This window comes from Drosophila erecta, unplaced genomic scaffold, assembly GCF_003286155.1.
Source record: "Drosophila erecta strain 14021-0224.00,06,07 unplaced genomic scaffold, DereRS2 tig00000055-arrow-pilon, whole genome shotgun sequence".
NCBI classification, from domain to species: Eukaryota; Metazoa; Arthropoda; class Insecta; order Diptera; family Drosophilidae; genus Drosophila; species Drosophila erecta.
The window spans coordinates 1,493,654-1,517,742 of record NW_020825200.1 but is presented as its reverse complement, the minus strand read 5'-3'; the positions used below and the strand labels follow the sequence as shown (position 1 = coordinate 1,517,742).

The window sequence follows — 24,089 nt, the reverse complement described above, 5'->3', positions numbered from 1 at the left end:
TTGTAATATTTTATGTATGCAGGCAAATCATTTTGACGCCCGTTTATTTTCTGAGTGCTCAACTCGATAACCAATCTTTAACCGCCTAAGTTGGCCTGACAGCTGAATGGTATAGATACTCGGGGAAAACCCAGTTGCGGAGCTATAATTAAATTGATGTACGCACGGTCACGCCGGCGGCATAATTGACTTGTCTTGACCTCAAAGTTCTGACCAAGCATCCACAAAACCAGGCCCAAACACTTTGCCAAGTGGCGGGGATACAAATTCATTTTGGCCCCAACTAATTGCTATTGACAGTTATGGCTTGGCCCCACAACAGGATGATTAAAATTTTAATGGCTCTGAGTAGCAAATTTCCCGAGGCTCACCGCAATCCATCAGCTCGTACTTGGGCTCACTTCTGCCAAAAAATCAAGGATTTGGGACAGACAAAAATTGATATGCTGCCGCAGGCTTTTTTCCTCGCATTTTGCTTAATTTCCCCAGTCTGTGGGTGAGTTTGGAAATTTGTTGTTCGACTTGTTGCTAAAAACACAAATGTAATTTCATTACAAAGTTCCAGGAACGGCATTAGAACGTATTCTGTGTGGAAAATTCGTAGAACTTCAGAACTTCTCAAGGTGTTGGGTAAGTGCAGCCGCAGGCCATCGAAAATCACAAGCCGACAGCTGTACAAGTGCTCTTCGCAGTGAAATGAAAAGTGAAATGATATTTGGTGGGACCAACTGGAAAGTGTCCTTTTGGGAAAGCCAAACACTTTACCGCTGACTGCGTGATGTATTTCATATTTCATATATAGTCCGAAATGAAAAGCCGAATACCCTTTAATGGAGTAGGGCTATTGGGTCAGAAGACTACTAGTTATATGAAAAATTGCTACACTGCTAAGTATTTGGTAAAGATGTAGCAAAACAAAGGGCATTCTACCATTTTTTCCAAAACAAACGACGCTGCGTTGAATCCATTGCTGATGTTTGTAATTCGAGCTTAGTGTAATGGAATTTTTAAGCGAATGTCACAGAAATGCACAAAGTACAATGAGACAACAAGCTGCTCAAATATGCAAAGACTTTTACCCTGAGCACTCGCAGACATGGAGGACACCTTATAGCTTATTACGTTCACCCAGCCAAGGAAAACCCCCACGCACCCACCCCTCCCGCAAGGACTCCCCGCCGAGCTTGCAACATGGGGAGCTGGAAAAAAGGAACTTATTTTCGTAGACAAGAGCGAATCTTGTGTTTATTTGCGCTTATATGCACATCATCTATCATCTATCATCAGGTGGTGTGTGGGCGAAATGGCCCCACTTTTGCTTTCCTTTCCCATCTCGACTCCCATTTCCCTGCTTTCTTCCGGCGCTGCATCCATTTTCCCGTTGCCATTATTATGATTGTTATTAACTTAAATAGAAAATACTTGACTGTTTCATAAATCTCACCCACAAGGGCTGAAGCTGGGGTCTCGCTGCGTCAAGTGGATTTATGTAGTTCCTGCTGCTGTTTTGTCGTGTGGTGATGAGTTCCTTACTGATTTATTCTGGCGAGGCGAGCTCGTACACAGGAACTTAGCCAGCCCATAAAAGGGAACATCTGCCGGGATAATATTCAAATCATCTATTCAGGACGGCAGGGATTGAAGATTCTCTCTTAAACTTCGACTCTAGAGCGGCAGAGTAGTGATCTGCAGAACCTAGAACTCAAAAGGACTCCAGTGCCAATCTGCTGACTTCCTAACTGATTAAGTACCTCTCAAACGTTTGTGTCCTTTGCGAACCAGGACCGCTGAATTCAATTAAAGCGTTTTGCGTTTCACCTCAGGAATTAGGCAAACTAATTGGCCGCAGTCTCCCGGAGCGAAAGGAAAACAGCCTTTCCCGCTTTCCCGCCTTTCCCGACTTTTCCGACTAAGAGTGCGGCTGAAGGCGCGCAAAAGTTTTAATAAATCCGCAAATTACTTTATAAGCAACTCGTTTTCGGGCTGCTTATTTTGTTTGCGCGGTGGGATGACAATGAGCGCGATAAGAAGTTGGCATAAACAACCCAAAGACCAAAGCCGCACAAAGTGCAGGCGCATGGAGTGAGGAATGGGACTGGAATTAAGGCAGATGGCCGGAGGATGAAAGGAAAATGCGTCCAGTCTGGATCAGCTATATAGCTCAGTGTAGTGTAGTGTAGTATGGTGTAGTATAGCCACCCATTCACACGACACGTTGACTGCCGCGATGGCAGTTTTTATTTAGCTTTTGTAAGTTAATTTGTGCACTATTGTCCGACGTTTGCCTTTTGCACTTTGCTGCCCGGCTGGCCAGCTGCCCGGCTGGCTGGCTTTATATTCCTTTTCTCCTTTTTAATGTAATTCAATTTCAATTTCAATGAAATTTAATCGTCCGTTCATACGGCCACCCGCGCCACCCACCCTTTCAGCATTATTTGCGTCATTTTGTGGTGGTTAATTTCAGTGCAACGCTTTTACTATTCAATTATGTTGCCGCTTGTCGCCTCATTCGAGCATTTTTTATGCACTCCGTTTATGATGAGGCAGTCCCTTCGAAACTTCCTGCTCTATTGTCCTGCTAATGCCGGCCTGTCCTGTTTGTCAGCCCGCGTGTCCTGCGTGTCCTGCGCGTCCTGCGTCCTTGTTGTGCTTTTTTCATTGTTATGAAAAATTAAATGGGCATAAATCATGCTAATGGCGCATTCAAAATTTATTATGCTTTAAAGCCCGCTAACACACAGTCCCCATCAATTTATTTATGTATTTGCAATTATTTCTGCACGGGGTGGAATTGGTTCCAAGCCCAGTTCTGAATGGCTTTCGGCTTGGTTTGGTGTGGGCTAGTGCGGTTGATCTCATCTCGATTTCAATTAGATGATTGTTAGAATGTGAGGATATCTTCATGGGGGAGCACATCCGAGGAGCTGATGATGTCAGCAGTGATGCGGAACAGGGAGCGAATTGTTTTAGGTTGAGGAAAGCGATATATTTATTGGCATTGGATAAGGGTACTTGCAAGTGTGTTTCCTTGAAGTGTTTTTGCATAACTCTTTTCATTTTAAATAGTGGTCCTTGACCATGAATAGCTGACAACTCGCGGTGATTAAGCCACCGGCAGGGGAACTATAACTAACTCGGCAATCTAGAATTTCATTCGCCACGCAGCTGGCAACAATGTGCCCCTAAATCCGCCTCATAAAAGAGGGGCAATCTGGGGGCTTGGGGCTTGGGGCTTGGGGGGCCAAGGGCGGACCACCCACATAATGCAAATTGCTATTATAATTTGCACAGCAGCGGCGCCATTCATCAGCCTTAAAGGGGGTTGGGCTGGAAGTTAGACAAATTTCGCAGGGATTATCTGCGAAGGATGCGAAGGATGCGCTGGCTGCAGTTTGTTGGTGCCACGCCGATGTTGCAACATTTTCCTGCAGCTCAACGCGTTGGCGCTTCATTCCATTTATTATAACAAGTTTTTGGAGTTTTTTCCGCCGTTCTGGGGTTTATTTTCACTGCCAAAAATATATATTTCAAGTGGGTTCAACTGCAGAGCGCTTTCTGTTTGGTTTTAGGATTTTTCGCCCCGAAAACGCACGAGTTTGTTGCAAACTGTTTCATGCACACAAACTGTTTCGTGCGCGCAGACACATTGGCACTCTGCAGATACAGATACATTTCGGCCATTGCAGTTTGCAGTTCGCAGATAGAGATACTTCGCTTGACCTCCCGCAGAGCAGTTTTCATTTGGTTTCTAGCCCTGCCTCACATGGGATGGAGTTCCTGAATTCGAAGGGGACGTTGAATCAACTTGGATTAAATATAATGTAACTACTCTTTACATACTTTTCCCACTTAAGAACACTAAAGATCGCTATCATTGGGTTAATATAATTATTGATTTCACAGAGGCCACTATATATTCCTTGCGAAATCAGCTGTCCACGACATAAAAATCTGATTTACATATTTAAGTGCTGAAAGTCGAGATAGGACACCTATTTATTCGCATATAGCCACACGAACCGCAGCCATTCTAAGTAGATTTTTCTTTGCATTTCGGGTTTCCTTTTGTTTTCCTGCCTGTCGCTCCTGGCTGCCAGTTTTCCCCCTTGTCGGGATGCATTGGTCCACCTAGTGTGTTGTTTACATGTTCATTCGCGGGATTTTTCACTTGAAATTGGAAAGTCGACGTCGGCACAAAGAGTTAAGTCCTTGCATGTGCGGAAAAGGAGTCCTGGGGGGGATTGGAATCGCTTATTGTTCTGACCCACACATTGTTGCCTCAAATGAAGAAGACCATTCCCATTTGGGTTTTTTGCTGATGCCCTCTTTTGCGGTTGTCTTTGCATTAAGCTTGTTATGGCTTTAATTTAGAGGCATCCTTGGCGAAAATCGCATCAACGCAGCTGGAGATCGTTAAATAATTCATGTCAGGCCGCTTCGAAATCGGAAAGTGGAGGGAAAAGCGGCGGGAAGCGAACCGAATCCGCAGCAATGAAAGCCAAATTAAGCAGTGAAACCGTTTAGCCAGATGGGGGATAATCGGCGGAGGGAGTTGGTGGCTGGATAGTTGGATGGCTGGATGGCTGGATGGCTGGATAGCAAGGAGCCAGCCAGGAGCCAGGAGCCAGGCTTTCCATCCAAGGATTTTCCCAGCTGGGCGCCTCAGGAGCGCCTGATTTACGTTGCAATAATTTTCATCTCATTTTCATTACGTTTTCGGGCTTATCCTGGGCAGCCTTCCTGTTTCTTTTCTCCAGGACCTGCCCGTCTCCTGCCTTTTGCATGAGGCCAAAAGGTGAGAAGCTCGTTTGGCCTGCAGTCGCTTTATGCCGGGGCAGCCACTTGAGCCCGGCTATTTATCATTCCCCAGGAGCTTGTACATAACTTCAGCCTGTCCATAGGCTTCTGCGTCCCGTAGTCCTCGGTTACCACAGCAAACCCCCTCGCCCTCCTTCAGCCAGCAGCTGTGAAGTTTCCATGGTGTGGCTTTTCCAGCAAGGGCCATCAAAAGTTGTGAACAAGTTGCAGGTTTGAAACAACAAGGTACTCAACACCAGCAGCAGAAATGGGAATGCCACCGCGTGTGGCGCCTCTCAGAGCTGACAGATTTGCATCAATTATTGAACAGGTGCGGACTAACAGGTTGTTCGATGATGGAAGGGAACATTTTACAAAAACATCAAGAGCTTGAATTCCATTTGGATGGTCAAAGAGGCACAAAAACATACTTTTCCAGTTTGACATATTTATATTATCTGTTAAATTGGCATCCAGTTCCAACTTAACATGCCCATCAACTTCTCAGCCAACTCTCGCTGAAAACTTTCCCCGGAATGTTTAACTTTTTGATTTGCGCTGAATTTGTTTGTGCCAGAAAATCCTCACATCCGCTTCATTAAGTACTGAGACCTTCCCAAATGCCGGACCCAACCGAAGGAACCAAAACGATTTGGCTCTGAAAGGGATTTGCAAATGCAAGAAGGAAATCGAAATCCTTTGCAGGCAACTCAATTAGTTGCCGCATCCATTAGATATTCCAGGCACAAAACAAAAGAGTAAAGCGATTGCAAAGCCATCGAATAGCCGAGGGCCCAAGGACCCTAAGAGAGGAAAGGAGATTATTTTTTGGCCATTCAGGAGGTCAGACCACAAACAAAGATGTCACGCAGTGCGTTGCCCAAGGGGATTTGGCCATTGGTACGCCCAAAATATATGTAATATATGACATTTTGTTATGAATACTAATGTGAGCTGGAGGGCCGAAGGGGGCGACTTAAAAGTTTACGCCAAGGACTGCTTTGCATAGTCCAAAAATATATTTATTGACAAGGGGAATGGGAAAGCGAGAATATATTTGTGGGGAACTACGCCCACTACTTATGATTTAATCTTCGTGGGGCGGTGCTTAAACATATATCCATTACTCCAAATAAATATTGTAATGAAAAAATGACTAGCTCCTGATAATCTCCAGATGGCCACCTCCTCTCCCGCTCCAAGGACTTAATCAAATCAATTGGCAGACAGGAAAGCGCAGACAGTTGGCCCAACCAACTGCGACTAATGCGTCGCCATCAGATATGCAAACAATCGGCGAGCAGACGAATCTTCTGCAGTCACAAAGTTTATTAAACCGGACTATGACAATGTTTTGGAGGCACACCATTCCCCGGGAGGAGGCAGCGCCTCAGTGCGACTCCTTGCCCTTCTGGGCCGGCTTCCTGCAGGCACTGCGCAGGACATCGGGCAGAGGAGTGCCCGAGAGGCTCAGCACGGCACCGGGCTGGATGTTCCGGAGCAGATTGTACAGGCGGTGGTAGTGGTGACTGGTGGGCGGGACATTGTTGTAGACCTTGTCGTCCACGTAGACCACGTCGATGCCCTCGTCCAGGATTCTGGAGTGGTAGTGGTGGTTGTGCGGAAAGAAGTCCAGCAGCGTGCTCAGCTCCTTAGTGAGCAGCGAGTTCCGCTCCTGGGCGGGCTGCTTGATCAGGAACACCACGATGTCCTTGTCGCTGTAGAGGCTCTGGCCAGCCGGCAGGAGTGTCAGCTCCACCACGGCCCGTTGGACGCAGATGAACTCGGGCTCATAGGGCTGCATGGCATGGAAGGTCAGCAGAGCCGGATCGGGCTGGTAAATGGATGGATGGATCAATGTCTTCAGCTCCTCGAAGGCAACTTACGTTGAACCGCCGCCTGTAGGTGTCCAGCAGCTTTTCAGTGCTGTAAATCGTGCCGTGCCACTGCGGCGGCAGATAAATCTCGGAGTCCGCCGACGTCAGCAGCTTGGTGCCATGCTATACAAAAAATGTTGCTCTTGAAATCAGAAATATTGTAGTGGGAGAATTACCAGATCGTAGGTGTAGGTGCTCAGGGTTTCGGGAGTCACCTCCTTGGGATATCCATAGTCGTCCAGGAACATGATTTTGTCTTTTTCGCACTGCCCAAGCACCAAGTTCAAACGGAATTTAGCACAACGATTTTTTATTAACAAGTCTGTTAATTTAGCTGCAAAGCCTACTTGGAGCAAGATTTAAAAACCGACTTCCAGCAGTAATATTTTCGGAAAGTTTGACTGCATTGTAGTGTGCACCAAGCTGGATTCATCACAAACCCTATAACTATTGATTTGACCCACACTGGTATCAGTGTTGTAAGCTTACATTTTTCAACTTTGCATTCAAGGTTGCATTCAAGCCACTTCCTGTACCCACAGTTGCATTTCAATCCCCCAAGAGATGAAAGGGAGCTGTTTCCGTTCCAACTGCCACTGCCCTCCGCTTCTGAGGCGATTATCTGGTTTCGCTCGGTCCCATAAATTTGTCCACGCCCATAACTGGGCTGACAACTTAAGTGCGGTCATGTTTTTGGGGTCCAGTTCTCCAGATCTCCATCCAGGACTCCCCTCCATTAGGAAAACAATTACTGCCGACACTGACAGGCTCGAAATGCCGACCGAAACTGAAACTGAGATCCTGGACGCATTCTACCAGTGGGAGCAGGAGCAGGAGCAGGAGCAGGAGAGATAGCACTCGGCGTCTGGCCGGGATGTGGCCATAAATTATGAGTTTGTCGTCACATGCTGGCGGTGGTCTTAGCCGGTGGTCATGTCTATTAAGAAGTCCTAAGGATATCCAACTGTCCAGCTGTCCGATTTTTGACACTCCTTTGGGTTTATTTTGCCAATCCTTTGGCTTTGCATACTTGGAGCAGCCCTCGCTGGCCGTTTTGCAACTTTTCATAGGTGCTCTTGGTGGCTTAACCCTGCGCCCTCGAATTCAAATCCCCGAGACATAAATTATAGCCCCGAATTTCCCGCTTCATTTTCATGCTCACGAACTAGAGGGCGTCACATGTGTGTCTAAGTGATTTTCAATAAGTTGCGAGTTCCTGGCGGCGGGGTCAAAGTTTTTGGGGCACGATTTTTCACGGCCCCAGATGTCTATATGTGTGCATAAGAATGTATATATGTATGGGAGCAGCATAATTTATGGCGCCTTCGCATGTGAGTGTGTCTGAGCTGGCGGATTTTCGCAGGCGTCGATAATGACGAGCGATTTCTCATAGCCAAAAGTGAGTTTTGGGCGGGCGGGGGATTGGTATTGGAACTGGAACTGGAACTGGGATCTACTCAGGAGCGCTCATTTCGCCAAAGCACCAGCCATTTGCAGCAGCTGCGACCGACCTTTGACATCCCCCAGGCCCAAGTCCTCCACGTTCCGGGGCCAAACTACATGGCACGTAAAAACAAACTTGATTCTCGGCCATCAAAAGCGCCATCCGTCTTCCAGCAAACGTTCTCTTTGACTGCCAAGCTGCCAAGTGCGCGACGTGATTCAATATTTTTGCGAAATTATTTTTTAATCATAGTTGCCTGAAGTCTGGCAAATATGGGAGCTGATCGAATACAAAGTGAGCAGTTGCCGAATCAATGGGACATGGGGAACAGATTGAAAGCTGGTGTCCTTAAAGCTGCTAAGGTGCTTACTAAAAATATCATAACATTTATACGAAATTAGATATATGATATTACCCTTGAGTTATGGAGTCGATTATAACAACATTACTTAAATCAATATTTTTCGTTCTTTTCAGTGATTCTGTAAAATGTCTCATACCCCTCGAATGCCAACTAAAAAGTCCTCGAACAAAAGATGACAACTACATGTGTATAAAGCATCCACTCACACATAAACCATAAAAACAACAAAGAAGTAAGCCAAAAAGTGGCAAGAAACTTTTGCAATTTGCAAGACTTGCAGCTGGCATTGGTCGCCACTCTCCGCTATTAACGCAATCGAATGACGTTCTGGCTCGGATTGGGATTGGGACTCGGATTGGGATTGGGATTGGGAGCTGGCTCCTTATGGTAAATGCCCGCAAAATGCTTGAAGAGCTCAAATGGTAAAATGGTGAAATGGCAACCAAATCAGCGGATCCCCTGCCATCCTAAAAATTGCAATTGTGACAATGCTGACAATCTGCAGGCGACAGCCAACACAGAGTTCCAACCGGAAGTCGGGGGAATCGGGCAGTAACTGTGAAGGATGGGGAAACAGACGGCAATGGCAGTTCCGTCTGCAGCTCCTCTCTGCACTCAGAAAAATGCACACTTGCATATATCAAGCGTTTATTGCATTAACGCTGGACGATTAAGGCTGCATTTATATAGCTCGATTACGATGTTTCCAGTTGAATCAAGTGAGTTTTTCATTACTTCCAGTTAGGGTAGTACCACGAATGTTTGTCACTGCCCAGTTTTGCGCAGTGTACTGTCCGTCTAGCGGCCGCCTTCATGGCAGCGTCAAGAAAACGGCGACACTTACAATCAGTATGAAATTTACGCGATTTTCATTGCGGCAAATGGTTTGCTTTTTTCGGTATTAACATTTCTCGCCAGGCGCGAAGTGGGGGATTGATGGGCGTGGCTGGGAGCCCAGCTGAAGTCGTGCCAATTTCATAATTCTGTTCAGTTTTCGCTGGGCATATGCCGATGCTGATGCTGATTAAAGTTAGGCACAATTGAGAAGAGGCTTCATAGTCAAGGAGGCAAACTTAAATTTTTGTTGCTAGATGGAGTGCTGAAGCGGGAACGTATCGCCTGCCAGAAGTCTTTAGTCTGGCCGAGATCCCCGTGGAGGGTGCAGAGTATTCGCAGTGCCCCGAAGGAATATGAGTTGCTCGCCGGTTGGCTCCTTGGCTGCAGCCATAACCAGGATAACAACAAACGGGCAAACAGCTCGCGGCTGCCACGAGCCAAAAGTGGCATCAGCTGCGGCAGTTGGCGCGGATATATCTAGCCCCGCCCCCGAACCCGCCCCCGCCAACTGCCACCACCACCATCCAGATCGGCCGACATATATCCTGGGCTGACTGACTCGAGCCGGGGATAATGCAATAAGCGTTGCCAACAAGCGGCAACGTCTTCGTCCTGCGACTTTGGGCCCTCCAGCGCTTGAGCCACTGCGCTTGTGGGTGGGTTGGGGGAGGGCTCCTTCGAGGGGGTGCACATGTGCGCCAGACAGGTTATGCGCTATAAAAAATTTAAGAAATTGCTACCAGCGCCAGCGCCAGCGCCAAAAACGACAATACTTACGAGCATTTCACAAATCAAAATACTTTCGAGAGTTGGTCCTTTTCGCAAGTGGAGCCCTTCCCGCGCTTTGTTGTCTGCCACCAGTGGTTATTGTTATTGTTCTTAATGTTGCCTTTCTCGTGTGCCAGACTTTTCCGCGTTTTCCGCCCTTTGCCCCCTCAACAACTGATGCCCCAAGGAGCGATGCGAAAAACAATGTGCTAAATAAATAAATTTGTCCAAGATTGCACATCAAAATAAGGTGCAAGAACTGGGGATATGGCTGCTCTTATGGCGTGGCAGGTGATCAGGTGGTTGTCATGTTGGATGCCAGGATCAAACAGGAAGATATGAGTGTAATTCAAATGGGCGTAATGAGGTTATTGAACAAACAAGCGCCAAGCACAAACCCTAGCGACTCAGGCTTTAATTCCAAGTAAATTATTCCTTTCGGGAACAGCCACTTGCAGCATGCAGTTTTTTCCCCAGACTTCTCGGCCATATCTCGGCTTAATGGCAGTACTTCCCCAGGACCCATCCTAATCTATGGCCCATTGCGTGTGCAGCAGAACACGGGCAGTTGGTAATATCCTGGGGAATGGCATGCAAAAGGACAGGCAACAAAAGCGAGAACAAATTGCGACATGTTTTGCAATTCCCACGCATTCTGCGGAGCTCCCCACCCCCACTTGCGCAACTCTCCCGCTCGGGTTAAAGGTCGCCGGAGTGTGTCTCCACCCACTTGATGTTGCTGCTCCAGCTGTCCTCGCCTGGATGTTATTTGGCCGACAGTTTAGTGTGAAGCCCTCGGGACTCCTTTTTTATGTCAACTGTTGATTGCAGCAGTGCAGAGCTATGAAAAGGATATCAAAACCGGGCTGAACTGCAGCAATAATCAAAATTAATTCAATTTCGGCGGCTGGCTTTAAAGGTAGCCACTTAATTAAATGGCCACACGCGTGCTCCATATGCACATCCTCATATCCTGTGGCACTGCACTGATTTTCCTGCATCTGGCAAAAATCTGTTTAAATCAAATTACATTCAACAAAATGCCCATAAAGCGAATGAATAACCGCAAAATATTCGAGCACTTAAAATGGCAAAGTGATTGAATTGTGGGCAGGGTTTTTCGAGAGGCCAACGTGACACGATGCAGTTTTTAAAAGCATTTAAAGCAGTTGCTAAACTATTTCGAAAATGGTACCCCTATAAAAGATACGTTCATCCTTAAAGTATCTTTATTTTGTGGGCTGGTTAGTGGGAACAACTGAGTTTGATTGCATTAGGGAAACTTTAGTGAAGTAGATCCTATAATAACAGCAAGTGATATCTGATATTCACGCACTCATCTCCCACTGCCAATGCACTTTAAACCGCACAAGTGCACCACAGTGACAGGTTGCAATGGGGACCAAGCTCGGCAAATATTAAATATTGACCCGGAAGATTATTTATCACAATTTGATGAAATTAAAGGCAGCAGTGCCTGACCCCTCTGCACTACCACTGACATACGCCCCTGGCTGCACCTACCGAAAACTGCACTTATGCCCTGTAATAACCAGCTCTCATCTGTCCACTCCCAGCTGCAGGCTTTCGGTTGCCTTTGATCAAATTATCCCTGAAACCCCACTCCACCGGCAGCCCTCAAGGATTGCACCTGTTTTAAGCTCAGATGTCCGGCAAATGCGTACATATTTTAAATTTAATTACTACACGCTGCATGCAGCAAACAGTGGCAGCCACGGCAAATCCGAGCCAGGATATCCATCCATCCAAATGGGGCAAGCACACTCCTTTCGTGGCCCGAATAGTTGGCTGGTCATTCAAAATCTGCGCTAGCCGCACGTGGATAAAAATATGAGCGTTCCAACGAGGGTGGATCGAAGCGTTTTGAATATAATCCATATTCAATTGCCGGTCATGTAATGGGAACGAAAACCACTATGAAAATCGGATATTTTTGTTCGTGTCTGATGTTTTCTCCAGAAATAATGATGCTCTTCAACTTACCAATCCACCCTTGCTCAGCCATATATCACCTGAAATGCCCCACCTCACCTCCCTGGCGCCCAAAACCCCTTTATCCACTCAGACGCTTCAGCGTTCGTCCTGCGGGCATTTTTGCACATGTAACTCAATTTGTGGTTCACATTTAATTAATTTAATAATATATGGGGAAATTAAATTCTCCTCCTTCCCAGCTGCAAAGAGAAAAACCGCAGAAATCCCGCCACTGTCAACAATTCCTCTGACCAGTCCGCGAACGAGCTGAAGGATAAAGGATACGAGCTGAAGGAACCTCAAAAATACGAAAATATTTACTTATTTCGACCAGCGACGGCAAAGCGCTCAACAGATGGCGCTGGCAGAGGCGAGCATAGAGGGCGCCGCGAACGCAATCCACATGAAGCAAAAAGCTCCGCTGCTGGTGGATGCTAAGAAATGCCATTTATTATACATTTTTAATGCAGTGGTGGCTAATCTTAAATATTTTATTAAAATCATTAATGCACAAGTATTGTGATGTAGTATTATTTCTAGTACTGGGTAGTAAATGAACACAAAGAGGCATAATTATGTAATAATTTTTTTTATTTTATTTATTTATTATATTTATTTATAATATTATTTATTTATATTATAGCGCTGGCTGCAGGGTCTATGGCTATGTGGGTTGACAAGTGCATTGTATTTGTATTTATTTATGAGTTTATTATGTAATTATGTAACCATATAAATGAGTATTTAGTAGTCAAGCTTTGAATTAAATATTATGTATTCAATTACTACGCGAAATTGTAACAATTAATATATGCAATTAATAATCATTCTGATTTGTGAGTGCAATGAATTTCTGATGACTGACCACTGAATTTCACTTCGCCATTTCAGGACATTGAACCTACTCACCCGCGATCTCTCCTAATTAACTGTCGCCAGTAATTGCAGTGCAAATTGTTCCGCTTTGCACGCGGAAGCCCTTATCGAAATCGAATCATCGCGATGTGCATACAGAAATTATGCGAGCTACATGGGGATGGATTCAGAGCAGCATGTTCAGATACTTCATCCAGATCGTCTGCATTTCGCTTTTGTTCACATGGCAATCCGATTCGGCGCACTCGAAAAGCTCGCTCGCGAAAAGCAAAGCTTCGCATCCAGCGTATAAAAGATACAATGCAGCTGCAGTCGAACCTCAGTTCTAAGCCAGAAGTAGAACGGATACGCGCGCATTCCGTGGATAGCAATCGTATCTCCCCGCAGCTTGCACTATGAATCACCACTCCAGGTAAGCGCCACCCACTAAACTTCCACCTAGCTCCCAGCTATTTACCTTCATTATTCATCCCCACAGCTCGCACCTGTGGCTTATCCCCCTCGTATTTGGGGCGCTGTGGGTGGCCCACGCCCAGGTGCCGTTTCCCGGCAAGTGTCCACAAGTTAAGCTGCTGGACACCTTCGACGCGGAAGCGGTGAGTGCCCTAGACAATCCATCTCGCATCGCATGTCACTCATCTCATTCTGATGGCTGGAGAATAGGGAAGTCTAGACGATCGGTTTAAGGCGGGCATGCTAATGAAGTTTCAACAGATAACGAGCTAAAGTTTAAAAACAAGGGAATATATCGCACTAAGTGATATAAGCAAAGCTGCACATCTTCCAATTCAAAACCTTCTTAGTTCTGAAAATTGATAGTGCAAATGATCTACGATCCCAGCGAAAAACTTTAACAATGAGATAAGGAATTGGTCACTGTTGTTACGACATTCTAAGTAAATATTTGTATTTGACTATGTTTTTTAATTATCGACCCTACTATCTAATCTAGCTTAAATTATTCCCAGATTTTTAAGTAGTAAGTAAGCAGCTCGAGCTGCATTTTGTATTGCTTATTACATGACCATCTGCTTAAATAATTGTTTACATTGTGTATGTAATTATTACTTTTGTGAATACTCCAGTACATGGGCGTCTGGTACGAGTACGCGGCCTATCCATTTGCATTCGAGATCGGCAAGAAGTGCATCTACGCCAACTACAGTCTCATAGACAACAGCACGGTTTCGGTGGTGAATGCGGCAGTCAATCGATTGTGAGTACGAGCAACATAATCTGAAGCACTCCAATTAATCAAAAATCGATGAAACAGCACCGGGCAACCCTCGAATGTCACTGGGCAGGCCAAGGTCCTTGGACCCGGTCAACTGGCGGTGGCCTTTTTCCCCTCGCGTGAGTTACTGCCAACATTGAAAGTGCTCTTCAACAAACATTGTTACTTAACCAACTCATTTTAGAGCCATTGACCAAGGCCAACTACCTGGTTTTGGGCACCGATTACGAGTCATACGCCGTCGTCTACAGCTGCACCGGTGTAACGCCTTTGGCCAATTTCAGTAAGTTAATGGGGAGTGCCAACTGTGCCATAACCAAGATGCAGTGACTAGCACTTAATGGTAATAATGACAACTACTATTTTAATCGCAGAAATTGTTTGGATCTTGACGCGTCAGCGCGAACCTTCGGCGGAAGCTGTGGATGCGGCCAGAAAGATCTTGGATGACAACGACGTATCCCAGGCCTTCCTCATCGATACTGTCCAGAAGAACTGTCCCGGGCTGGATGGCAATGCCACTGGGCTCGATGTGGATGACTTTGTGTCCTCCACCGTGCCGAATGCCATCGAAAAGGCATGAGAGTGGCTTCGACGCCTCTACGAGCGTCTGTACGACATTTTTATGAACTTCCTGAGTTACTGAGTGTCATGTTATCGCAGGGATCACATATCGATTGTTCAATGTTCTTTGGGGCTCCAGTTTTAGCTTGTTGTTACTACGAGGAATAAATACGAAGAAAATCGATTCAGTGCCTTTCTATAGAGTTTCTATACACAACTGGACATATCTTTTCACACTTTTAGGTGTAACGTGCTCCGCATAATCTCGATTATTTTTCATTAAGCCGCATCCAGCAGATTCAAGTAAGCCAGACCAGCGGATTCAGTTTCCATTTATCCTCAAACCGCGCCAGCATGATCAAGTGGAAGATCTTCGTGTGAGTGTAGCCCGCACAGTGAAACGAATATTAATACACTACCCAATACTCTCAAAGCCCTGCGATCCTACATCTTCAACTGGCGATCGCCATGAGGGCTTTCAATGGCGCCTGCCCCTCCAATATGAGTGCTGTCGGGGATTTGGACATGGAACGATTCAAAGGCAAGTGGTACACCCACTCGATGTATCCCAATCTCTCGTTGCGAGTGCCAAAATGTCAGTCGACGGATTTCGTTGAGGAGGAAGAAAACAAGTTCAGAGTGGAGGCCCGGGAACTGAGCAACCAGTAAGTGATTTTATTACTTGAAGTCGCTCTATAAGCCATTTTCACAGAACTGGCACTGTAAAGATGAGGAAGGCGGACATTCTGAACATAGAGCCCCAATTTGGGAGGTATATCTTGGGCACAAGGAATACGGGTAGCGAATTGTGGAATTAGCCTAGTGCCAATTGTTAACTTGTTTTCAATTGCAGCATTTCCCGAGGGCGTTCTGATGTACGTTCTGGATACCGATTATGTGAACTTTGCCATCCGATTTATGTGCTTCGATGCCAGCAAAATAATCAGTTTTCGTGAGTGTACTGCCGTGACTAATCAATACTTGCCCCTAATTCGATTCCTGCATCCCACAGATTGGGCTGTCATCCAGACCCGAAAGCGATTGCCCACTGTTCAGGTGATATATATGGCTCAGTACTATGGAAGGAAAGCCGGTCTGGAAATAGGTTTCATGAGCAAAGTTCCCCAGGAGTCTTGTCCGCATGACACTTGAGCAATGTAAGCTTGTTTTGAAATAAAAGTGTGACTTGCCAGTCTCAATCAGCGCATCAGATCGATTATGGACTCCGTTACCGCCTATAAGGAAATTACACTGTGCTGGGAACTTGTTGTATTTATTTTCGTTAAAAGCTTCATTAATACATTTCATAGTGATTTAAAGTGAACCCATTTCCTCCCAAGACTGCCTTATTTGGTCGGCCCTGGTGAGCAAGACAAATGTCGGCCCACAGAAACGAGCATAAATCACAAAACCGCACTTGGAACGGATGCGCATAGATAGACCTGGCCCACCAACTCATCTCGTTCCCTGGACAGGAATAAAGAAAAAGGACAATTGTAAAATTAAACAGCGAAAAGGCAGGACGAAAGGTCCTCGCTGAACGAAAACTCCGAGCGTCCATTGGGGAAATTTTATGGTACAACGATTTTCAGAAGCTGTACAAACATATACATAGTATACAAGTATATCTATGTCTATATTTTATTTGCCCGCCTTCCATTTTTGTTTTCCAGCTGCCCAGACTGCGGCAGCTCCCGCGGCATTTCGAGCTGCTTTGCAGCATTTGTTGCAAGAGTCGAGGAATCGGGCTAGGAATCGTGTGGGTCGTGTGGGAGTCCCCGGCCAACTCACCTCTTTCCTCTTTCCACAACGCCTGCTACTCGCTATGCATACAAAATTTGTTTTGTAAACAAAGTAATGCCATTACAAACAAATTGGACTTTGTGCCCATGTTTTACACCCACCCCAGCCAGGACATTGTTGCACTGGCATCCTTTGGGAAATCGCTCTGCGGAGCGTCCTGATGATTGAAGGAATATGTGACTGACATTTGAGCCTGCTCCGCACACACAGATGTAGATGGATAGCATTTATTGAGTGCCAAAGGACGATTCCGGCTTGCAGTTTTTGCGGTTTGCCCGCCGGCTATTGGGTTACTCTTTGGAGATTATATCCTACCCTATTTATTCAATTTGGTATTCCTTGCGGCTGCCCGAGGGCTCAGATCCGTCTGACCGCCTGAGTTTGGGGCCTTGGATGGGAGGGCTTTTAAAGGGCCCACTGAAGACAGTTGGTTGAAGATGCTGCCATTTTTATGGTGCATTCTGGAGAATGTATAGTGAGTGTAATTGTGGGCACCAACTAAGGTTCGCCTGATTCACTTACGTTATTCAGTGCTGATGCTGTAATTCCTCCATTAAAATGCCCTGAAATTGACTTTACTTTGTTCCAGCTGCACTTCACACCACATCCATGTTGGCACCTCCTTCAATCGCCTTTCATTTATCATCTCCTCAATGGAAAATGCCAAATCAGCTAAAGCAATTTGCTGTCAGCAAGGTACTGGCGATAAAAGTGGCCCACTCCACACACAGGCAGATCCCCATTTGGCCACCTCCTCCTCCCAGTCAATAAAATGCCTTTTAATTAATCGGACGGCTGGCCGGAGGACGGACAATTTTCCGGACGCTGTGCGTCAGCTGTTGTGGCTACCAAAGGGGAACAGGACTCCGGGAACAGGACATTCGAATGCAGCGACGAATTGTGTGCATAAATTATGCAGCCAGCCATTTTGGGAGCACCACATTTATGGTATTTTACCTTTTTTTTATGTACACGGTATGGGTAGAAGGATATCCAGCATTGATCCATTTATACAGCACCTTTAATGGGGAATATTTTATGTGCTTATGTATAGCAATCACGGGATGTGCCTCAGCTGCTGCCAATTAGTTTCCACTACTTTAATTAGTATTGCCTAGTAGTAGGCCAAGTATTGTATAGAGTAACTTGTGGTCGCAACCAAAGGATTCAACGAATTTACTTCCTTTTTTTGGACTGGTTAGGGAAATTCCCACTTGGCTGACCAGCAACAATATGTTGCAAACGTTTAATTTGAACGCGTCTCTAATCGCTGTCCTGGCAACGAGGACTCTCCACCTGCCACCTGAAATCTGGGCGCTGTAATTGCGTTCATTGAATTGTTAACTGGTCTGCTTGTCTGCCAGCCTGCATTTCAGTGCCCGAAAACCGCAAACTTGCAGCGAGGGCGGCCAAAAGCCGTTGTTATCCTTGTGGTCCTTGTGGCTTTGTGTGAACGCGACTGCGAGTGTAGATGTGGATGTGAATGTGGAGGTGAATGTGGACGGGTCCCCTTGAGCTGATTTCCGCACTGGTTGGTGGGTCCTTCGATATCCCGGTCAAAGCACATCAAACTTTTTGGCTCTCCCTGCGGGCCATCTGCATTTGGCATTTATTGGTATTGTTCCAATTAAAGTTGGACTTGGTCATAAAATATGCAAGCTCAGCGAACCAGTTAGCCATTCGGCATTCGCCATTCGACATCGCACAACTTCTGGTTCGATTTGGCGACCACAGGACATTAATGCGTTACGGTCAATGGTTGCGACTGCAACTGAGCCAACGCTGCCAATAAAAGGTAATAAAATGGCCCATCCTTCGATAGTCAATGGCGATGGTCGAAGTTTCGCAATGGAGTGACTTCTGCAGCTACTAAGTGGGTTTGCTCAGTTAGGATCAATTACAATTGTGCCAATGTAAAAGCCAGAGCGAAAGCAAGTCGAGTTCCCAGACTATCAGATACCTTTAACTCTACGAGTAGCGGGTATAATTATAATAAATTAAATTTAAAAAATAAATTTATAATTATTAATGCAGATTTTTAGAGAATTTCGCCAGAAACATTTAGAGGCATGCCACTTCAAAATCCGATTAAGATAAGTTGAGTTATGGAGTTTAGAACTTCCGCCTTGGGGCATTTCTTGATAATCTAGAATTTCTACATCAGAAAAACTACAAATAAATTTAAAAAAAATAAATTTCTAAATTTGAATGCAGTTCTTTAGAGAATTGCTCCAGAAACATTTAGAGGTATGCCACTTCAAAATCCGACTAATATAAGTTGAGTTATGGAGTTTAGAAGTTCTGCCTTAGGTCATTTTTTAATAATCTAGAATTTCTACATCAGAAAAACTACAAAAAAATTAAAAAAAAATAAATTTCTAAATTTGAATGCAGTTCTTTAGAGAATTGCGCCAGAAACATTTAGAGGTATGCCACTTCAAAATCCGACTAATATAAGTTGAGTTATGGAGTTTAGAAGTTCTGCCTTGGGGCATTTCTTGATAATCTAGAATTTCTACATCAGAAAAACTACAAAAAAATTAAAAAAAAATAAATTTCTAAATTTGAATGCAGTTCTTTAGAGAATTGCTCCAGAAACATTTAGAGGTATGCCACTTCAAAATCCAATCAATATAAGTTGAGTTATGGAGTTTAGAAGTTCTGCCTTGGGGCATTTCTTGATAATCTAGAATTTCTACATCAGAAAAACACAAAAAAATTAAAAAAAAATAAATTTCTAAATTTGAATGCAGTTCTTTAGAGAATTGCTCCAGAAACATTTAGAGGTATGCCACTTCAAAATCCAATCAATATAAGTTGAGTTATGGAGTTTAGAAGTTCTGCCTTGGGGCATTTCTTGATAATCTAGAATTTCTACATCAGAAAAACACAAAAAAATTAAAAAAAAATAAATTTCTAAATTTGAATGCAGTTCTTTAGAGAATTGCTCCAGAAACATTTAGAGGTATGCCACTTCAAAATCCAATCAATATAAGTTGAGTTATGGAGTTTAGAAGTTCTGCCTTGGGGCATTTCTTGATAATCTAGAATTTCTACATCAAAAAAACACAAAAAAATTAAAAAAAAATAAATTTCTAAATTTGAATGTAGTTCTTTAGAGAATTGCGCCAGAAACATTTAGAGGTATGCCACTTCAAAATCCAATCAATATAAGTTGAGTTATGGAGTTTAGAAGTTCTGCCTTGGGGCATTTCTTGATAATCTAGAATTTCTACATCAAAAAAACACAAAAAAATTAAAAAAAAATAAATTTCTAAATTTGAATGTAGTTCTTTAGAGAATTGCGCCAGAAACATTTAGAGGTATGCCACTTCAAAATCCAATCAATATAAGTTGAGTTATGGAGTTTAGAAGTTCTGCCTTGGGGCATTTCTTGATAATGTAGAATTTCTACATCAGAAAAACTACAAAAAAATTAAAAAAAAATAAATTTCTAAATTTGAATGCAGTTCTTTAGAGAATTGCGCCAGAAACATTTAGAGGTATGCCACTTCAAAATCCGACTAATATAAGTTGAGTTATGGAGTTTAGAAGTTCTGCCTTGGGGCATTTCTTGATAATCTAGAATTTCTACATCAGAAAAACTACAAAAAAATTAAAAAAAAATAAATTTCTAAATTTATTGCTCCAGAAACATTTAGAGGTATGCCACTTCAAAATCCAATCAATATAAGTTGAGTTATGGAGTTTAGAAGTTCTGCCTTGGGGCATTTCTTGATAATCTAGAATTTCTACCTCAGAAAAACACAAAAAAATTAAAAAAAAATAAATTTCTAAATTTGAATGCAGTTCTTTAGAGAATTGCTCCAGAAGCATTTAGAGGTATGCCACTTCAAAATCCGACTAATAAAAGTTGAGTTATGGAGTCTAGAAGTTCTGCCTTTGGGCATTTCTTGATAATCTAGAATTTCTACAACATCATACATCAGAAAAACTACAAAAAAATTAAAAAAAAATAAATTTCTAAATTTGAATGCAGTTCTTTAGAGAATTGCTCCAGAAACATTTAGAGGTATGCCACTTCAAAATCCAATCAGTATAAGTTGAGTTATGGAGTTTAGAAGTTCTGCCTTGGGGCATTTCTTGATAATCTAGAATTTCTACATCAGAAAAACTACAAAAAAATTTTTAAAAAATTAATTTCTAAATTTGAAAGCAGTTCTTTAGAGAATTGCGCCAGAAACATTTAGAGGTATGCCACTTCAAAATCCAATCAATATAAGTTGAGTTATGGAGTTTAGAAGTTCTGCCTTGGGGCATTTCTTGATAATCTAGAATTTCTACAACATCATACATCAGAAAAACTACAAAAAAATTAAAAAAAAATAAATTTCTAAATTTGAATGCAGTTCTTTAGAGAATTGCGCCAGAAACATTTAGAGGTATGCCACTTCAAAATCCAATCAATATAAGTTGAGTTATGGAGTTTAGAATTCTGCCTTGGGGCATTTCTTGATAATCTAGAATTTCTACATCAGAAAAACTACAAAAAAATTAAAAAAAAATAAATTTCTAAATTTGAATGCAGTTCTTTAGAGAATTGCACCAGAAACATTTAGAGGTATGCCACTTCAAAATCCGTCTAATATAAGTTGAGTTATGGAGTTTTGAAGTTCTGCCTTGGGGCATTTCTTGATAATCTAGAATTTCTACATCAGAAAAACTACAAAAAAATTTTTAAAAAATTAATTTCTAAATTTGAAAGCAGTTCTTTAGAGAATTGCGCCAGAAACATTTAGAGGTATGCCACTTCAAAATCCAATCAATATAAGTTGAGTTATGGAGTTTAGAAGTTCTGCCTTGGGGCATTTCTTGATAATCTAGAATTTCTACATCAGAAAAACTACAAAAAAATTAAAAAAAAATAAATTTCTAAATTTGAATGCAGTTCTTTAGAGAATTGCACCAGAAACATTTAGAGGTATGCCACTTCAAAATCCGTCTAATATAAGTTGAGTTATGGAGTTTTGAAGTTCTGCCTTGGGGCATTTCTTGATAATCTAGAATTTCTACATCAGAAAAACTACAAAAAAATTTTTAAAAAATTAATTTCTAAATTTGAAAGCAGTTCTTTAGAGAATTGCGCCAGAAACATTTAGAGGTATGCCACTTCAAAATCCAATCAATATAAGTTGAGTTATGGAGTTTAGAAGTTCTGCCTTGGGTCATTTCTTGATAATCTAGAATTTCTACATCAGAAAAACTACAAAAAAATTAAAAAAAAATAAATTTCTAAATTTGAATGCAGTTCGTTAGAGAATTGCTCCAGAAACATTTAGAGGTATGCCACTTCAAAATCCGACTAATATAAGTTGAGTTATGGAGTTTAGAAGTTCTGCCTTGGGTCATTTTTTAATATCCTAGAATTTCTACATCAGAAAAACTACAAAAAAATTAAAAAAAAATAAATTTCTAAATTTAAATGCAGTTCTTTAGAGAATTGCTCCAGAAACATTTAGAGGTATGCCACTTCAAAATCCGACTAATATAAGTTGAGTTATGGAGTTTAGAAGTTCTGCCTTGGGTCATTTTTTAATATCCTAGAATTTCTACATCAGAAAAACTACAAAAAAATTAAAAAAAAATAAATTTCTAAATTTGAATGCAGTTCTTTAGAGAATTGCACCAGAAACATTTAGAGGTATGCCACTTCAAAATCCGTCTAATATAAGTTGAGTTATGGAGTTTTGAAGTTCTGCCTTGGGGCATTTCTTGATAATCTAGAATTTCTACATCAGAAAAACTACAAAAAAAGTAAAAAAAAATAAATTTCTAAATTTGAATGCAGTTCTTTAGAGAATTGCTCCAGAAACATTTAGAGGTATGCCACTTCAAAATCCGACTAATATAAGTTGAGTTATGGAGTTTAGAAGTTCTGCCTTGGGTCATTTTTTAATAATCTAGAATTTCTACATCAGAAAAACTACAAAAAAATTAAAAAGAAATAAATTTCTAAATTTGATGCAGGTTTTTAGATTAATGCTTCCTTCTGTCTGTTACATACTTTTAAACGAATGTAGTATACCCATTTACTCTACGCGTAACTGGTATAATTACATCGTAAATTTCCGTTGTCAACTCCCTCTGAAAGTTATCAAAATGCGCAAACATTTCGTTAACTCGTTTTATACGGCTCAGGTGCGCTTGGCTATTAAACCCGTGCCAAAATCAAGCGTCGTGACGCATTCACCTTTGACCCGCCACCCGCTCCACCCACCGCAGAAAGTTTCGCACCACATGCTGCATGCACCAGCCTCTCAGCCCAAAATGTTGTGGCACGTATTGGCCAAAGCCAAAGTTTCGGCGACGCGCTGGTGAAAACGTCTCTTGCGGCTTGGCTGCCAACTGCTTAATCAATTACGCAACTTTGTAACAACATGCGAGTCTTGGCCAAAAAGCGTGCGCCGCATGCATTAGACTGAGCTAAAAATACGAAAGTGCAGCTATCCCCGAAGGGCATGAAAATGTGAAAATGAAATCGGGACCTCTCGGAATAGTCTCTCAAAATTCTCAAAAGAAAATCAATAACAGAGTAACAAATTTGTGTAGTTAGTTTTTGGATTCATTAGGCAACATTCTGGCCAAGGCGCACCCTGCAAATTAAGGAGCATGCTGTGATTTGAAGAGCTTGCGATAGACCATCGTAGAAATGCCCTCCAAGAAGTGTTACTGCCCCGTCACTCATGTCATCTTTGACTGCGATGGAACCTTGATAGGTCAACAGTCCTCCATTTAACTGATTGCATAAATAATTGATTGAATAAATGATTTTCCGCGCGCTTTTCAGATAGCGAAGGCATCTACCTCAAAACGGTTCAGGAGGTGCTGGCTCCATATGGCCTCACGTACACCAAAGCCGACCAGACGCTGCATATGGGAATGCCGATCTGTGCATTTTCCCAGCATATCGTCAAGGATCTAAATCTGCCGCTGTCAGCTGCCGAATTTCGCCAGCGATTCGAAGCGGCTACTGAGAAGAACATGAAAAATGTGAGTTTGCTGCCAGGGGTCAGGGATCTGATTCTGCACTTGCACGAATACCGCATACCCTTCTGCATTGCGACGAGTTCGTTTAAAAACCTGTTCAAAGTGAAGGCCGAGTCCTTCAAGGATTTATTTCTGGCCTTCCACCACGTTGTCTGTGGCGACGACCCGGAACTGGGACCGGGAAGAGGAAAGCCCCAGCCGGATATATATCTCCTGGCCGCCTCGCGATTCAATCCGCCCGCAGATCCCAAAAAGTGCCTCATATTCGAGGATGCTCCGGTGGGCCTAAGGGGCGGCATAGCAGCTGGAATTCAAGTGGTCTTTATTCCAACTGATCAAGTTACCAAGCAGCAGAAAAAGGGCGCCAGCATGGTGCTCAAGTCGATGGCGGACTTTAGGCCCGAGCTCTTTGGCCTCCCAGCGCTTGACACCTGCTCCAAGTTCGAGTTCGGCTAGCGCCTAGCAGCCAAAATTGATCCGTCAAAATTCCATTATAGTTTCTATCAATGAAATAAAAAATAG

General features: G+C 43.2%; 4 protein-coding genes across 4 annotated transcripts; 3 read left to right on the top strand and 1 right to left on the bottom strand.

The window, feature by feature from the left end:
- Positions 1-6,110: 6,110 nt before the first annotated feature.
- LOC6543138 lies at positions 6,111-7,047 on the bottom strand. The gene is made up of 3 exons (XM_001968251.3): positions 6,851-7,047; positions 6,684-6,797; positions 6,111-6,631 (listed from the first exon to the last, which is right to left on the bottom strand). Exons 1-3 carry the CDS (start codon positions 6,920-6,922, stop codon positions 6,188-6,190), a joined length of 630 nt encoding a protein of 209 aa, XP_001968287.1. The 5' UTR covers positions 6,923-7,047; the 3' UTR covers positions 6,111-6,187.
- Positions 7,048-13,187: 6,140 nt separating this feature from the next.
- LOC6543313 (apolipoprotein D) lies at positions 13,188-14,940 on the top strand. The gene is made up of 6 exons (XM_001968250.3): positions 13,188-13,370; positions 13,437-13,554; positions 14,044-14,174; positions 14,232-14,311; positions 14,377-14,475; positions 14,567-14,940. The coding sequence occupies exons 1-6, from the start codon at positions 13,354-13,356 to the stop codon at positions 14,773-14,775; spliced, it is 654 nt and encodes a 217-aa protein (XP_001968286.3). The 5' UTR covers positions 13,188-13,353; the 3' UTR covers positions 14,776-14,940.
- A 131-nt stretch (positions 14,941-15,071) lies between these two features.
- Positions 15,072-15,968, top strand: LOC6541873. The gene is made up of 5 exons (XM_001968249.3): positions 15,072-15,133; positions 15,191-15,421; positions 15,469-15,554; positions 15,610-15,708; positions 15,769-15,968. The coding sequence occupies exons 1-5, from the start codon at positions 15,111-15,113 to the stop codon at positions 15,906-15,908; spliced, it is 579 nt and encodes a 192-aa protein (XP_001968285.1). The 5' UTR covers positions 15,072-15,110; the 3' UTR covers positions 15,909-15,968.
- Positions 15,969-23,075: 7,107 nt separating this feature from the next.
- LOC6541484 (pseudouridine-5'-phosphatase) lies at positions 23,076-24,088 on the top strand. The gene is made up of 2 exons (XM_001968247.3): positions 23,076-23,296; positions 23,368-24,088. Exons 1-2 carry the CDS (start codon positions 23,230-23,232, stop codon positions 24,021-24,023), a joined length of 723 nt encoding a protein of 240 aa, XP_001968283.3. The 5' UTR covers positions 23,076-23,229; the 3' UTR covers positions 24,024-24,088.
- Position 24,089: the final 1 nt, after the last annotated feature.